Below are 16,107 nucleotides of genomic sequence, written 5' to 3'. Positions count from 1 at the left end.
GAGCTAAGACCAGCCTGGGCAACGTGTCAAAACCCAGTCCCTTAAAAAAAAAAAAAAAAAAAAAAAAAAATCAAGGAAGGTCTAACAGACAAAATAAATAAATAAAAATAAAAATAAATTAGCCAGTGGTGCTGCATGCCATGATCCCAGATACGTGAGAGGCCAAGGCGGGAGGATTGTTTGAGCCTGGGAGGTCGAGGCTGCAGTGAACCATGATCACCCCACTGCACTCCAACTTGGGCAACAGAGCAAGACCCTGTCTAAAAAAAAAAAAAACAAAAAAAACCCCATGGCTTTCTTGATCCATTGATCTGCTTGTTTTTTGTCCTCGGTTAACAGCATATCAGCCTCATGAGGTCAGGGACTGTATCTGTCCTGATCACTGCTGTAACTTCCCCAGTACTGAATAAATACGTTTATACAGTGGGTAATAAGCACACAGCCAATGTGCTGGCCATTGGAGCAGTCACTATTACTGCCTCTTGGATCTCATTCCCAGGGTGTTCATCGGGCGTCTGTCAAAAAACAAAATCACAACACGTTTAGTTTAAAGGGTTTACTTGATTTTATTTGCAATTCTACAATCAGGCAACATTGCATTTCACAAAATGAAAACTTCTTTTCCCAGGAGCTGAGCAGGCAGGTTGGTTTTACAGGCAGAAACAGAAAATAAAATGTAGAGGCGGGCGAAGTGGCTCACGTCTGTAATCCCAGCACTTTGGGAGACCCAGGTGGGTGGATCACCTGAGATCAGGAGTTTAAGACCAGCCTGACCAGCATGGTGAAACCCTATCTCTACTAAAAATACAAAAAAATTAGCCAGGTGCAGTGGTGGGTGCCTGTAATCCTAGCTACTCAGGAGGTTGAGGCAGGAGAATCGCTTGAACCCAGGAGGCAGAGGTTGTAGTGAGCTGAGATCACACCATTGCACTCCAGTCTGGATAAGAAGAGCGAAACTCCAACTCCAAAAAAACAAAAAACAAACAAACAAAAAAAACGTGGATTGCTCATTTTAAAGTTTCCTTTTTTTTTTTTTTTTGAGTCTGAGTCTTGCTCTGTCACCCAGGCTGGTGTGCAGTGGTGCAAGCCTCAGCTTCCTGGGCTCAAGCAGTCCGCCCATCTCAGCCTTTTGAGGAGCTAAGATCACAGGTGTGTGCCACCATGCCCAGCTAATTTTTCTGCAGAGACAGGGTCTTGCCATGTTGCCCAGGCTAGATTTGAACTCCTGAGCTCAAGTTATCCTCCTGCCTTGACCTCCCAAAGTGCTGGGATTACAGGCATGAGCCACTATTGCACTCAACCCAAAGTTACTTTTCTTGTAAAGCTTAAAGCAGAGAGGACTTCCTTATTATGCTGGCTAAAACTGACTGGCTGGAGATTTGGCTATCTTATCTCTCTCTCTCCTGATTTCTTAGAAGGTCAGATAAACAACTTAGTTTTGGTTTGCTCATGTAGAACTTTAGCATAAGTGACTCCATTTCGGTTTAGTTTGTTGGGCTTGGTGCAGGAGGTCAGTCCAAAATAATGGCCTCCTATAAGCTTTGTGTAACAATCCCATAAACACTTTTGACTCCTTCTCCCTGTCTTGTGTCTCCATCTCTCCTTCCTTCCCTCCCATCGAAGTCAGAGGTCATGGATTTCTCTCTCCTCATATTCTCCTCTCTGCCTCCCACCCTTTGCCTCTCTCCCTTTACCTCCCTCAATTGCCTTATTTCGTCTCTCATCCCTCTGAAATTTCTCTTGATTTTTGTTTATTTGTTTGTTTTTGAAGCAGGGACTTGCTCTGTTGCCCAGGATAGAGCTCAGTAGCACAATCTCAGCTCACTGCAACCTTCGCCCCCTGGGTTCAAGCTATCTTCTCATGCCTCAGCCTCCCAAATAGCCGGAATTACAGGCGTGCGCAACCACGCCCAGCTAATTTTTGTATTTTCATTAGAGACAGGGTTTCGCAGTGTTGGCCAGGCTGGTCTGCAACTCCTGGCCCAAGTGATCCCCCTACCTCGGCTTCCCAAAGGGCTGGCTTTACAGGCATGAGCCAACAAGCCTGGTCCTGATTCTGATCACTTCTTACCCCCTTTATGAGAAAAATTAGCTGGGAATGGTGGCACACACTTGTGGTCCTGGCTTCTTGGGAGGCAGAGGCAGGAGGATCATTTGAGCACAGGAGGTCGAAGCTGCAGTGAGTCATGAATGCACCGGGTAACAGAGACCCTGTCTCTAAAAATAAAGAAAAAACACAGTAGTCGGAGGGCAGATCCTCCTGCCTCTGCCTGCCAAGAAGCCAGGACCACAAGTGTGTGCCACCATTCCCAGCTAATTTTTCTCTTTTTTTGTAGAGATGTGGTCTTACTATGTTGCCCAGGCTGGTCTCAAACTCCTGGGTTCAAGTAATCCTCCCATCTCGGCCTCCCAGAGTGCTGGATTATAAATCTGAGCCATCACACTCAGCCTGAGGGAGCTTTTGAAAACATAAGTCAGACTATGTTACTCCTTGTTTAAAAGCTTTTTTTTTTTTGAGATGGAGTTTCCCTCTTGTTGCCAAGGCTAGAGTGCAGTGGTGTGATCTCATCTCACTGCAACCTCCGCCTCCTGTCTTTAAGCGATTCTCCTGCCTTAGCCTCCCGAGTAGCTGGGATTACAGGCATGCACCACCATGCCCAGCTAATTTTTTGTATTTTTAGTAGAGACAGGTTTTCACCATATTGGCCAGGCTGGTCTTGAACTCTTGACCTCATGATCCACCTGCCTTAGCCTCCCAACATGTTGGAATTACAGGCACGAGTCACCGTGCCCAGCCTTTTTAAAAATTTACTGTAGGCCAGGTGTGGCAGTTCATGTCTGTAATCCCAGCACTTTGTGAGTCCGAGGCAGGTGGATCACCTGAGGTCAAGGGTTCCAAACCAGCCTGGCCAACATGGTGAAACCATGTCTCTACTAAAAAAAAAGTTCACTGTAGAGATAAGGTCTTGCTGTGTTGCCTAGGCTGGTCTCAAACTCCAAGATCTTCCAGCCTCAGCCTCCCAAAGTGCTGGGATTGCAGTCACCAGCCACTGCACGCAGTCCTGACACCATGAAGCCAGGAAGGGTGGTGGTATGGAGGAGTGGGGTATCAAAACTATCCCCATTTTCCAAATGCAGGAACTGGGGCCAATGAGCTTGCATGGCCCAGAAGAGGAATATCATTTAGAGCTGCAGCTCTGGAGTTTAACGGGTCCAGGTTTACATCTGGGCTTCCTGGCCCCTTGTTAGTTTCCTGCCATGGTGGTTTTTTTTCTTTCTGTTGTTCCCCAGGTTGGAGGGCCAGGTGATTCTGATCACTTCTTACCTGGTTTCTGATCACCTCCCAGGTTGGAGGGGCAGGAAATGCTTTGGGGTCAAAGTGGCTGCAGGAAAAAGGATGAGGTGGCTGGGCGCAGTGGCTCACGCCTGTCATCCCAGCACTTTGGGAGGCCAAGGTGGGGTGAATCACGAGGTCAGGAGTTCAAGACCAGCCTGCTCAACCTGGTAAAACCCTGTCTCCACTAAAAACTACAAAAATTAGCCAGGTGTGGTGGCAGGTGCCTGTAATCCCATTTACTTGGGAGGCTGAGGCAGGAGAATCGCTTGAACCCAAGAGGTGGAGGTTGTAGTGAGCCAAGATTGCACCACTGTACTCCAGCCTGGGCGAGAGTAAGCCTCCATCTCAAAAAAAAAAAAAAAAAAAGAAAGAAAGAAAGAAAAGAAAAAGGATGCTGTTAAAGAGATGAGCGCATCTTTGGCAGAGCCTGGAAGTGAAGAAGGTATATCTAGAGGAAGCCCTTCTCCTGCAGGCTGGGCTCACCACCAGCTCCAGTGACAGTGGGCTCAGAGAAAAGCTCTAAGTCTGCTGTGTCCGGGACACCTGCCAACAAAGAACCTGGAGAGGGCAGCCTCCAGCCTCCCTGGTCTGGCAGCTATAGGACATACCTCTACAAAGCTAAAGAGTTTGCCATCCACACCCAGCCACAGCCCCGGGTAAACTGCTGTGTCCCCAGCACCTGCCAGGAAGAGTCAAGACCAGGAAATCACAGAGGTTTTTTTCTTTTAGCACAAGAAGGGAGATACTGGGGCAAAAATAGATTAACATGCCAGGTGTGGTGGCTCACGTCTATTAATCCCACCACTTTGGGAGGCTGAGGTGGGCAGATCACTTGAGATCAGGGGTTTGAAGTCAGTCTGGCCAAATCCTGTCTCTGCTAAAAATATAAAAATTAGCTGGGGCTGGTGGTGGGCACCTGTAATTCCACCTACTTAGGAGGCCAAGGCAGGAGAATCGCTTGGACCTCGGAGGCAGAGGTTGCAGTGAGCCCAGATCACACCACTGCACTCCAGCCTGGGTGTCAGAGTGAGACTCTGTCTCAAAAAAAAAAAAAAAAAAAAAAAGATTAACAGCAGCTGGGATTCAGGACATGGGCAGATGTTGTTTTTCATATTTGTTGCTATATATGTCCTAGATATATGGCATTCAATGATTATTAATTTTTCTTTCTTTCCTTATGTATTTATTTGTTTTTGAGACAGAGTCTTGCTCTGTCACTCAGGCTGGAGTGCAATGGCACCATCTTGACTCACTGCAACCTCCACCTCCTGGGTTCAAGTGATTCTCCTGCCTCAGTCTCCCAAGTAGCTGGGATTATAGGCATGCACCACCACGCCCAGCTAATTTTTTGTGTTTTTTTGTAGAGACAGGATTTCACCATGTTGGCCAGGCTGATCTTGAACTCCTGACCTCAAGTGATCTGCCCACCTTGGGCTCCCAAAGGGCTGGGATTACAAGTATGAGCCACTGCGCCTGGCCCTGGGAACATGTTTACATGGACTTTGTCCACTTTTTCTTTAAAACAAACTGAGGGTAACTTACTAGATCTGTGAACTAAAAAAACAAAAACAAAAACAGAAAAACAAAACAATAAAACATATTGAAAAAAAGAACAAAGTGTTCTGAGGTTGCTTTTATTCCAAGAACTCTGTGATCTCTGTCCAGATATCATTGGCACCTACTTGTGTCCCTGTGGGACCTACACACAACAGTACAAGCACCATGAGGGTGTTCTCAACCTATGTGAGCCCTGGTCCCCCAGTCAGTCAATGTGACTGAGTCCGCCATTGAGGCCAGCCTGGCTGGTCCCAAGTGGTCCCTCTGCATCCCCAGCTCCCTGGCCGAGGAGTGAAGCTCCATGCCCTTCCATCCACGCCTCCAGGGTCTGTGCAAGTCTTGCAGCCCTGATCTCAGGGGGCAATGTGTCCAGCCCCCCTGCACTCAGAAAAAGGGCTTCTCCAGTCGTGGTCTTCTCCATCCACGAGGTTCCAGATGGCCCCTCCTTGGATCCCCTGCCTGGGCAGGGAGTGCCCACATCCTCAGGCAGAGTGAAGAGTCACCGTCCTCTGTGAGCCTGGGACCAGGCCCTGCCAGAAGGCTAGGAGGCTGCCCCTGCCGCTATGGGCTGGATCAAGATGGTAGTGGCCTGCAGTGGGTAGTAGCGGCCCCGCCAGGTCTTCCAGAAGATTCCCTTCTTACGCTCCTGCCGATGCTGTGGGATGGAGCGGAAGTACTGGCCGTTGAGGTTGGAATGGTTGCAGGTGCCAAACCACCAGCCTCCTGCCGGGGTCAGGAGAGAAAGAACATGGTCAGGTCTTTGGGCCAGGAATGGGGCTGGAAGGAGGTGGGGATGGAGTGGAGGATGAGACAGGTTGGGGACCAGGCTGGGCTTTGGACTTAACTTTCTTTTTTTTTCTTGAGACTGAGTCTCATTCTGTTACCCAGGCTGGAGTTCAGTGGCACAATCTTGGCTCACTGCAACCTTCGCCTCCCAGATTCAAGTGATTCTCCTGCCTCAGCCTCCTGGCATTTGCCACCACACCCAGCTAATTTTTGTCTTTTTTTTTTTTTTAAGACTGAGTCTCACTCTATTGCCCAGGCTGGAGTGCAGTGGTGTAATCTCGGCTCACTGCTACTTCTGCCTTCCAGGTTCAAGGGATTGTCATGCCTCAGCCTCCTCAGTAGCTGAGATTACAGGCACCCACCATCACACCCAGCTAGTTTCTGTATTTTTAGTAGAAATGGGGTTTCACTATGTTGGCCAGGCTGGTCTCGAACTCCTGACCTCAGTTGATCCACCCGCCTCAGCCTCCCAAAGTGCTGGGATTATAGGCGTGAACCACCATGGCTGGCCTTATTTTTAGGTTAAAAAAAATTGTTTTTGAGACAGGGTGTGGCTCTGTTGCCCAGGCTGGAGTGCAATGGTGTGGTCATGGCTCAGTGCAGCCTTAGCCTCCTGGGCTCAAGTGATCCTCCTACCTGAGCCTCCCAAGTAGCTGAGACCACAAGTGTGAGCCACCGTGCTTGGCTTTTTTTTTTCTTTTGAGGCAAGGTCTCACTCTGTTGCTCTGGCTTGAGTGCAGTGGCGCAATCTCGGCTCACTGCAGCCTTGACCTCCTAGGATCAAGAGATCCTCCAGCCTCAGCCTCCTGAGTAGATGGGACCACAGACATGCACTACCATGCCCAGCTAGTTTTTTGCATTTTTAATAGAGATGGGATTTCACCATGTTGCCCAGGCTGGTCTCCTGGGCTCAAGTGATCCACTCGCTTCAGCCTCTGAAAGTGCTGGGATTGGCTGGGCGCGGTGGCTCAAGCCTGTAATCCCAGCACTTTGGGAGGCCGAGGCAGGTGGATCACAAGGTCAAGAGATCGAGACCATCCTGGTCAACATGGTAAAACCCTGTCTCTACTAAAAATATAAAAAATTAGGTGGGCATGGTGGCATGTGCCTGTAATCCCAGCTACTCAGGAGGCTGAGGCAGGGAAATTGCCTGAATCCAGGAGGCGTAGGTTGCGGAGCCGAGATTGCGCCATTGCACTCCAGCCTGGGTAACAAGAGTGAAACTCCGTCTCAAAAAAAAAAAAAAGTATTGGGATTACTGTGCCTGGCTGATTTTTGTTTTTCCGAAACGGAGTCTTGTTCCCCAAAAGACAGGGTCTCATTCTGTCACTAAGGCTGAAGTGCAATGGCATGATCTTGGCTCACTGCAACCTCCACCTCCAAGATCAAGCAATTCTCCTACCTTAGTCTCCTGAGTAGCTGGGACTACAGGCATGTGCCACTATACCCAGTTAATTTTTGTATTTTTAGTAGAGACAGTGTTTCACTATGTTGGCCAGGCTGGTGTTGAACTCCTGACCTCATAATCCACCTGCTTCAGCCTCCCAAAGTGCTGGGATTACAGACATGAGCCACTATACCCGGCCAATTTTTGTGTTCTTTTTTAATAGAGACAGGGTCTCCCTATATTGCCCAGGCTGCTGTCAAACCCTTGGGATCAAGTGATCCTCCCTCCTTGGTCTCCCAAATCTCTGGGATTACAGGCATGAAGCCACAATACCCAGTCTCAGCCTTTATTTTAGCCCAGGGAGTCCAAGCTACAGTGAGCTATGATCACACCTCTGCACTCCACCCTGGGTGACAGAGCAAAACGTTTCCAAAAAAAAAAAAAGAATCATATGGAGTAGGCACCATTTTAAAGATGGTCATGGCTGGGTGTCCTGAGACACCTATAATCTCAGTACTTTGGGAGGCCAAGGTGGTGGAATCACTTGAGGTCAGGAATTAAAGACTGGCCTGGCCAATATGGTGAAACACTGTCTCTACAAAAACACAAAAACTTAGCCAGGCATGGTGGCAGGTGCCTGTAATCCCAGCTACTCGGGAGGCTGAGCCAGGAGAATCACTTGAACCCGGGAGGCTGCAGTAAGACAAGATCACCATACTTGCTCTCCAGCCTGCGAGACAGCAGGACTCCATCCCAAAAAATAAATAATTAAATAAAAATAAAGATGGTCAGGCCAGGTGTGGTGATTTGCCTGTAATCCCAGCACTTTGGGAGGCAGAGGAAGATAGATCACCTGAGATCAGGAGTTCCAGGCCAGCCTGACCAACATGGAGAAACCCCATCTCTACTAAAAATACAAAACTATCTGGGCATGTTGGTGCATGCCTGGAGTCCCAGCTACTCGGGAGGCTGAGGCAGGAGAATCGCTTGAACCTGAGAGGCAGAGGTTGCAGTGAGCTGAGATTGCACCGTTGCACTCCAGCCTGGGTAACGAAGAGCAACACTCTGCCGGGCGCGGTGGCGCGTACCTGTAGTCCCAGCTATTCGGGAGACTGAGGCTGGAGGATCTCTTGAGCCCAGGAGTTCTGGGCTGTAGTGTGTTATGCCAATCGGGTGTCTGCACTAAGTTTGGCATCAATATGGTGACCTCCTGGAAGCGGGGGACCACCAGGTTGCCTAAGGAGTGGTGAACCGGCCCAGGTCGGAAACAGAGTAGTTCAAAACTTCTGTACTGATCAGTAGTGGGATTGCACCTATGAATAGCCACTGCACTCCAGCCTGGGCAACATAGTGAGACCCTGTCTCTAAAAAAAAATAAAAATAAAAATAAAGAGCAAAACTCTGTCTCAAATAATAATAATAAAAAAAAGAAAGAGAAAAGAAAAGAAAGAATTTTTTTTTTGAGACAGAATCTTGATTTGTTGCCCAGGCTGGAGTGCAATGACACGATCTCAGCTCACTGCAACCTCTGCCTCCCAGGTTCAAGCTATTCTCCTGCCTCAGCATCCCAAGTAGCTGGGATTATAGGCACCTGCCACCATGCCCAGCTAAATTTTGTATTTTAGTTGAGATGGAGTTTTACCATGTTTGTCAGGGTGATCACGAACTCCTGACCTCAAGTGATCAGCCCGCCTCGGTTTCCCAAAGTGCTGGGATTACAGGTGTGAGCCATCACGCCTGGCCAGTCCAGACCCTGTTAAGTATGGGAAAACTGAGGCCAGAGTGGCTAAGTCAGAGGCCCAGTCACGCACATGGCATGTAAGGAAGAGGGGAGTAGGAAATAGATGCACTTTGGGGTTGAAGGCAGGACAGAGCAGCAGGAGGGTGAGGAGGGGAGGCGCTGGCTGGGTGTGGCCTGGCAGAGTCTGCTTACCAGAGAGGCTCTTGGCGCAGTTCTTGTCCCCACGGAGGTCATGATCCTGGTCCCAAGTGGAGAAGGGCACAGAGAGGCCACTGGGCGGGACGGCAGTGACACCCAGCTGACCAGCCATGGACGAGGTGAGCTGCAGGCTGTAGGCCGTATCCTCACCACCCAGATGCATGGGGAACTGCAGCAACTCGGTGTTGCCATCCCAGTCCCGCATCTGCACGGCCAGGCGGCTGTCACCGTCCCCCATGATGCTGTGCATCTTCTCCAGGCCCAGCCAGAACTCGCCTGGAGTGGGAGAGGTCACTCAGTGAGGCAGGGCCACCTCTAAAGGTCCCTCTTCTTCCCCTGCCTCTGTCCCTGCAAGAAATACCCACCTTGGGGATCCCCGAATCCTGCCTTGTAGGCTTCCCAGGGCCGGTTGAAGTCCACAGAGCCATCGTGGCGCCTCTGAATTACTGTCCAGCCTCCATCTGTCCAGAAAGGTACAAGGTACAAGGAAGTCCTTCCTAAGAGGGGACCCCACTCCTTCATCTGGCTCCCAAGCACCAAACCCCCTCCAAACCCAGGATGACAGCAGCTCCCTCACTCATCCCTGAAGGACTAGAGAAGGGTGGGTCAGAGGGAGGAATATTATGGGCTGGCCTTGGGAAGCTCTTTGTTCCAAGAACCCAGCAGGGAATGAGGGAGGGAAGGAGAGGGCAGTGTAAATCTGCAAAGCCTCTCTGGGCCAGCTGAACTGGTTCATCCCCTGCAGTTGTCAACCACAGATGCCATGTTATAATGGAAAGGGCTTCTTCTCAATGGAAAAAAAAGCAGCATTTTTTTTAAGACATGGAGTCTCACTCTGTTGCCCAGGTTGGTGCACAGTGGCGCAGTCTCAGCTCATTGCAACCTCTGCCTCCTGGGCTCAAGTGATTTTTGTGCTTCAGTCCCCCGAGTAGCTGGGATTACAGGATCCTGCCACCACACCCAGCTAATTTTTATATTTTTGGTAGAGATGGGATTTCACCATGTTGGCCAGGCTGGTCTCAAATTCCTGACCTCAAGTGATTCACCCGCCTTAGCCTCCCAAAGTGCTGGCAGTTCAGGTATAAGCCTGATTTTTTGTTTTTTTTTTTTTTGAGATGGACTTTCACTTGTGTTACCCAACCTGGAGTGCAATGGTACACTCTCAGCTCACTGCAACCTCCGCCTCCTGGGCTCAAGTGACCCTCCTGTCTCAGCCTCCTATGTAGCTGGGACTACAGGGATGTGCCACCCTTCTCAGCAATGGCTGAATTTTATTTGTTATTTTTAATTTTTTTTTCCTCTCCTTTTTTCTTTTACAAAATTTTTTGTAAAGATGAGGTCTCACTGAATTGTCCAGGCTGGTCTCGAACTTTTGAACTCAAGTTATCCTCGTGCCTCAGCCTCCCAAAGTGCTCTGATTACAGGCATGAGCCACTACACCCAGACATGGGCTGCATTTTTAAGAAAAGAGGCTGGGCACAGTGGCTCATGCCTGTAATCCCAGCCTTTTGGGAGGCCGAGGTCGGTGGATCATTTGAGGTCAGGAGTTTGAGACCAGCCTGACCAACGTGGTGAAACTTGGTCTCGACTAAAAATACAAAAATTAGCTGAGTGTGGTGGCTTGTGCCTATAGTCTCAGCTACTGGGGAGGCTGACGCAGGAGAATCACTTGAACCCAGGAGGCAGAGGTTGTAGTGAGCCGAGATCATGCCACTACACTTCAGCCTGGGCAACAGAGTGAAACTCTGTCTCAAAATAAAAGAAAAGAAAAAGAAAAAAGAAAAGACATCCAGGCAGGCACAGTGATACATACCTGTAGTCCCAGCTACTCAGAAGGCTGAGGTAGGAGGATTGCTTGAACCCAGGAGTTCAAGACCAACCTGGGTAACATAGCAAGACCCTGCCTCTAATTTTTTTTTTTTTCAATTTAAAGAAAGGCAACTGGGCCTGTGGGGAGAGCATCCCCTGGTGGGCCAGCACACCCTACCTGAGGTCATATTGCAGTTCACCAGGAATGGCGGAGACCCCTGAGGCTGGATCTCAAATAGTCCACTCTGCCTCTCCCCATTCTGGAACAGCTCCTGGCAATCTCTGGGCAGCCCTGCAGGCAGATAAAGAGGGGAGTTGAAACAGGAGGGCAGCCTCTGCGGTCTCAGGAGCCAGGCATGTCTGGAGGCTGAGCAGTGGATGACCAGGGAAGTAAAAGGCAAATACGATCTCATGACCACCCCTATGCCATCTGGCTAACCTCTTCCATGGCTCCCTATGGCCTTCTTCAGCATGGTCCACAAAGCACATGGAGGACCAGCTCCTGTCCCCATCCTCCTCCTGCCATGCTGTACCACACCCTTTCAGGCCACACAGGCTTTTTTCCCACCCTTGAACCATACACCCTCCTGCCATGGGGACTTTGCACATGCTGTTTCCCTGCCTGGGACTCTCTTTCCTCACTTCTGTCTCCGGGTGCCAGCTTCTGGAAGGATACCTTGCCTTGCCTCACCCCCAGACCAGGCCAGAGCTCCCCAAATGGGAAATGAGCAAGGACTTTCAACTCCTGGACACTGGGGTCATTGAGTGGTCTCTCCTCTGACTGAATGGAGACTCCATGAGGCTGGGACAAGGAGCAGCTCTGCCCATAGCCTGGCACCAGCATCCACACAGGCCCCAGAAGCTGCTCAGTAAAGACTTGAGGAATGGGTTGGGTGCGGTGGCTCACACCTGTAATCTCAGCACTTTGGGAGGTCAAGGTGGGCAGATCACCTGAGGACAGGAGTTTGAGACCAGCCTGGTCAACATGGCCAAACCCCATCTCTAGTAAAAATACAAAAATTAGCTAGATGTGATGGCGGGTACCTGTAATCTTAGCTCCTCAGGAGGCTGAGGCAGGAGAATTACTTGAACTTGGGAGGCAGAGGTTGCAGTGAACTGAGATCACACCATTGCACTCCAGTCTGGGTGACAGAGTGAGACTCTGTCTCAAAAAAAAAAAAAAAAGACTTGGATGTGTAAAAATTAGATGGATGTGGTGGTGGTGTGTTCCTGTAATCCCAGCTACTTGGGGGGCTGAGGCAGGAGAATCACTTGAACCTGGGAGGCAGAGGTTGCAGTGAGCTGAGATTGCATCACTGCATTCCAACCTGGGCAACAGAGTGAGACTCTGTCTCAAAAAACGAACAAAAAAGACTTGATAAATGAATAAATGAGAATGAATGAATGAATGAGACAGCAGGGCCAGAATGGGGAGGAAGAACTGTGCTGAGCAAGAGGGTCTCAGAGGCTCTGCCTGGGGTCCCAGCTACTAGAGGGAGACCGGGCAAGATTGAGGAGAGAAAGAGGGAGGGAGGAGGAGAGGATTTCATTGAGCAAGTCTGGAAGCTCAGACACTCCAGCCTGGGAAGAACCGCCCCAAGTCCAGCCCAGCCGGAAAAGTAAGGGAAAAGTAGGGGAAAGGTCAAAGTGAGTCTTCACGGCAGGGGTGGAGGCCAGCACAGAGTGACAAGGAAGACGCTTTCCGGCCCCTCAGGCATCTCCCCTTTCCCCTACTTTCCTCCCATCCAGTAAGGATGGGCACACAGCCAAACCACCAGTGTGGCTTCCATTAATATGCCAGCTGTTTGCCTTCCCAGCTCTGAACTTTCCTCTATTTGGCGGGCCTGAGTCTGGGAGTCCCGAACCCACAGAACCCCTGCCCCCTTCCACCGAATTTCCCAGCCAGGACCGGTGGCTACCCCACTCTTCTGCTAGAAGCCCCTCATCCTGGAATGGTGGCTTGTGAGGGTGGACAGGACCCAGACTACACCAAGAGCCCAGCCTTGGTGGGGGTGGGGTGGGAAATGGAAGGAGCAGAAGCTTGAGGAGGAGAAAGCCCTCAGGTCTACAGTGCTGGAAGCCTGCCACTGACCCTAGGGTGTGAGGGGGGGATCCACACTTTCACCCAGTTGGCTGTGGACAGCCACAGATGCAGGGTAGGACAAGGATCTCAGGGAAACAGTGTGGGGCCATGAACTTGGAGTGATAACTTTGAGCCTATGTGGGACACATGTGGAAATGCTGTCATTCGAGATTAACGGAGATTTGGGAATACAGGACCTAAAACTTGTGATGGCAGCAAAAACCCACTTTCTGCGGCGGCAGGCGGGGGGTTGGGGGAATGGGAGGGTGAGGGAGGAGAACAAGAGAATGAGGAGGAACAGTTGGATTTGCAAGATGCAAGAGTGAGTGTTTCTGGCCTGGGAGCCAGGGGTTCCCAACCCTAATTCCCACACTCCAAGACACTGTGGAGGGCTGAAATCTACAAACACCCCTACCTGGCACCTTCTGCTCGGTGACCCCCTCCCCTAGAAGGTTCTAACCTTCAGGATGGCACCCCTGAACCACATTACTACCTTCCCCAGCACCCCCACAGCTCAGGTCCCTCAAGATGTCTCTCTCTCTCTATTTTTTTTTTTTTTTTTTTTGAGACGGAGTCTCACCCTGTTGCCTAGGCTGGAGTGCAACGCGAAATCTCGGCTCACTGCAACTTCACCTCCCGGGTTCAAGCGATTCTCCTGCCTCAGCCTCCCGAGTAGCTGGAATTATAGGTGCGTGCCACCATGCCTGGCTAATTTTTTGTATCTTTAGTAGAGATGGACCATGTTGGCCAGGCTGGTCTCGAACTCCTGACCTCGTGATCCACCCGCCTTGGCCTCCCAAAATGCTGGCATTACAGGCGGGAACTACCGCACCCAGCCCCTCAAGATACCTCTTTCTCCACCTCTGTCCCAATTAGTGACCAGCAGGGCTTCAGGGACAGCCCACTGGCTTGCAGGGGAGAAGGGTGGGATGGCCTGACTGGGAGAGGTCAGGTCTAGGGAAGGAGTTGCCTCCATCAGCCCTGACCCAGAGACTGGTGGGCCCACAGGGACTCCAGGCCGGGACATGTCTTCCTTAAGGTGGACCTGACAAGGAGAGGATCAGCAGTGGCAAGTGATAGGGCGGGGTGGCTGCCAGAGGGCCTTGAGGGCCAGACACTCACGGTGCAGGCGGCTGGCATTGTGAGCCGAGTCAACTGGCTGGGCCATCTTGGGCAGCCTCTTTCCTCGGGCAGGCTTGGCCACCTCACTGTCTAGGTGCGTGGAGGCCAAGAGACCAACCTGGGAAGGGACAGGAGGAGCGTATCAGGTCATGCCTGGCCCCATGTCCCCACCCACAGGTCCAGTTCTCACCACCTCCCTCCCCACCTAGGATCCCAGCTATCAGAGGGACCTGTTCTCCCCTGGCCTTAGGGTACCTGGCTTTGCAGACTCTGAATCCGCAGGTGCTGCTTCTCCAGGTGCCGCTGCTGTTGGGCCACCTTGTGGAAGAGTTGCTGGATCCTGCTGTTCTGAGCCTTGAGCTGTGTCTGGGGAGGGGCGAAAACCTTGGTGAGGACCTGGCTTGCTCCTCCAATCTCTTCATTCATCCATTCATCCATCCTTCCAAATCTCCATTCTTTGAGGCCAGGTAGGGGAGTCTATCTTCTTTTTTTTCCCCCAAAGACAGGGTCTCATTCTGTTACAAAGGTTGGAGTGGAGTGGAGTGGTGCCATCACAGCTCACTGCAGCCTCCAACTCCTGGACTCAAGCGATCCTCCTGTCACAGCCTCCTGAGTAGCTGGGACTACAGCTGTACAGCTCCATGCTTGGCTTATTTTTTATTTTTTCAGACAGAGTCCTGCTCTGTTGCTCAGGCTGGAGTGCAGTGGTGCGATTTTGGCTCACTGCAGCCTCTGCCTCCCAGTCCAGGCAATTCTCGTGCCGCAGCCTCCCAAGTAGCTGGGATTACAGGTGCCCACCACCACGCCTGGCTAATTTTTGTATTTGTATTTTTATTTTATTACTTTTTTGTGTGTGGAGTCTCACTCTGTTGCCCAGGCTGGAGTGTAGTGGTGCAACCTGGCCTCACTGCAATTCCACCTCCAGGGTTCAAGCGATTCTCCTGCCTCAGCCTCACAAGTAGCTGGAATTACAGGCATGCGCCACCATGCCTGGCTAATTTTTTGTATTTTTAGTAGAGATGGGGTTTCTCCATATTGGCCAGGCTAGTCTCAAACTACCGACCTCAGGTGATTGGCCCACCTTGGCCTCCCAAAGTGCTGGGATTACCACCGCACCCCGCCATGTTTTAAAAATTTTATTTATTTATTTTTTTGGTGGAGAAGAGACGGGTCTTGAACGCCTAGCCTCAAGTGAACCTCCCTCCTCGGCTTCCTAAAAGACAACCTTTGAGGCAAGGGATCCCAAGAAGCCACAGTTGTGCCCCCTCCTTCCCGGTCCTCCTCGTCCATACCCTTCCAAGCCAGGAGGGCCAGTAGCTGCGCGGAAAACCAGCCCCGGTAGAACGTACCTGAAGGCTGTGAAGGACCTCAGGGTCCACCTCGCCGCTGGAGACCCGGCTCCCGGGGAATAATGGGAGCGCGGTGGACCCCTTGGCTCCCTGGCAGGCGGATCCGCACGCGCTCAGGCGCCGCTCCAGCGCGCTCAGCTGACCGCGGGTGCGCTCCGCGTGTTCCCGCAGCCCCTGGCCGAGCTGCAGGAGTCCGTGCGCCAGGACATTCATCTCGTCCCAGGACGCAAAGCGTGGCGACTTGGATTGCACCGGGCCGGCCTGAGCGCTCAGCAGCCCAGCGGTGGCGGCGCATAGCACTAGGGCTGCTCCGGCCGTCGGAGTACCGCGCATCCTCTCAGGTAGCCTGGGAGCGGGATTGCGGGGGCTGTCGGGAACTCTGGGGCTCGAGATGCGAGGGCTGGAGACGCGGAGGACCGGGAGCGGATACCCGCTTGGTTGCAGAAGCCACTGGAAAGAATCGGATCGCAGTCGTGGATCTGCTCAGCTCGGCTTCTGCTCGCCGCGCCCCAGGACAGCTTTTATAAGTTGGATGCGGAGTGGGCGGGGGCGCCTTGGAGGCGGAGTGCAGGGAGTGCCGGGGGCAGGGCGTGTGGCAGGGGGTGGGGTCCTGTGCTTTGCAGGCCTGGTAGTTATGCGGGCTAAGGGGCGCCCTGGGAGCGCAAGGCTCGGGCAGGCCTTCCCCTGCGAACCGTGGGAGACCTGACTCTTCCTTCCCCCACGGTGCCCGCCTCTAGG

General features: G+C 51.6%; 2 protein-coding genes across 3 annotated transcripts in view; both read right to left on the bottom strand.

The window, feature by feature from the left end:
• Positions 1–16,107, bottom strand: part of HNRNPM (heterogeneous nuclear ribonucleoprotein M) — a 154,164-nt gene that overhangs the window by 94,526 nt on the left and 43,531 nt on the right. The window lies entirely within an intron of this gene.
• On the bottom strand, positions 4,956–15,866 carry ANGPTL4 (angiopoietin like 4). Of its 2 annotated transcripts, XM_008987138.4 has the most exons (7): positions 15,370–15,866; positions 14,276–14,386; positions 14,021–14,138; positions 10,994–11,107; positions 9,372–9,467; positions 9,001–9,282; positions 4,956–5,617 (listed from the first exon to the last, which is right to left on the bottom strand). In XM_008987138.4, exons 1-7 carry the CDS (start codon positions 15,700–15,702, stop codon positions 5,436–5,438), a joined length of 1,236 nt encoding a protein of 411 aa, XP_008985386.2. In that variant the 5' UTR covers positions 15,703–15,866; the 3' UTR covers positions 4,956–5,435. The 2 variants fall into 2 exon arrangements, with proteins under 2 accessions (XP_008985386.2, XP_008985387.2); XM_008987139.4 differs by lacking the exon at positions 10,994–11,107.

Source organism: Callithrix jacchus, chromosome 22, assembly GCF_049354715.1.
Source record: "Callithrix jacchus isolate 240 chromosome 22, calJac240_pri, whole genome shotgun sequence".
Classification (NCBI taxonomy): domain Eukaryota; kingdom Metazoa; phylum Chordata; class Mammalia; order Primates; family Cebidae; genus Callithrix; species Callithrix jacchus.
Note: the sequence above shows the minus strand (reverse complement) of the source record. Positions and strands in the feature narration are given on the sequence as shown.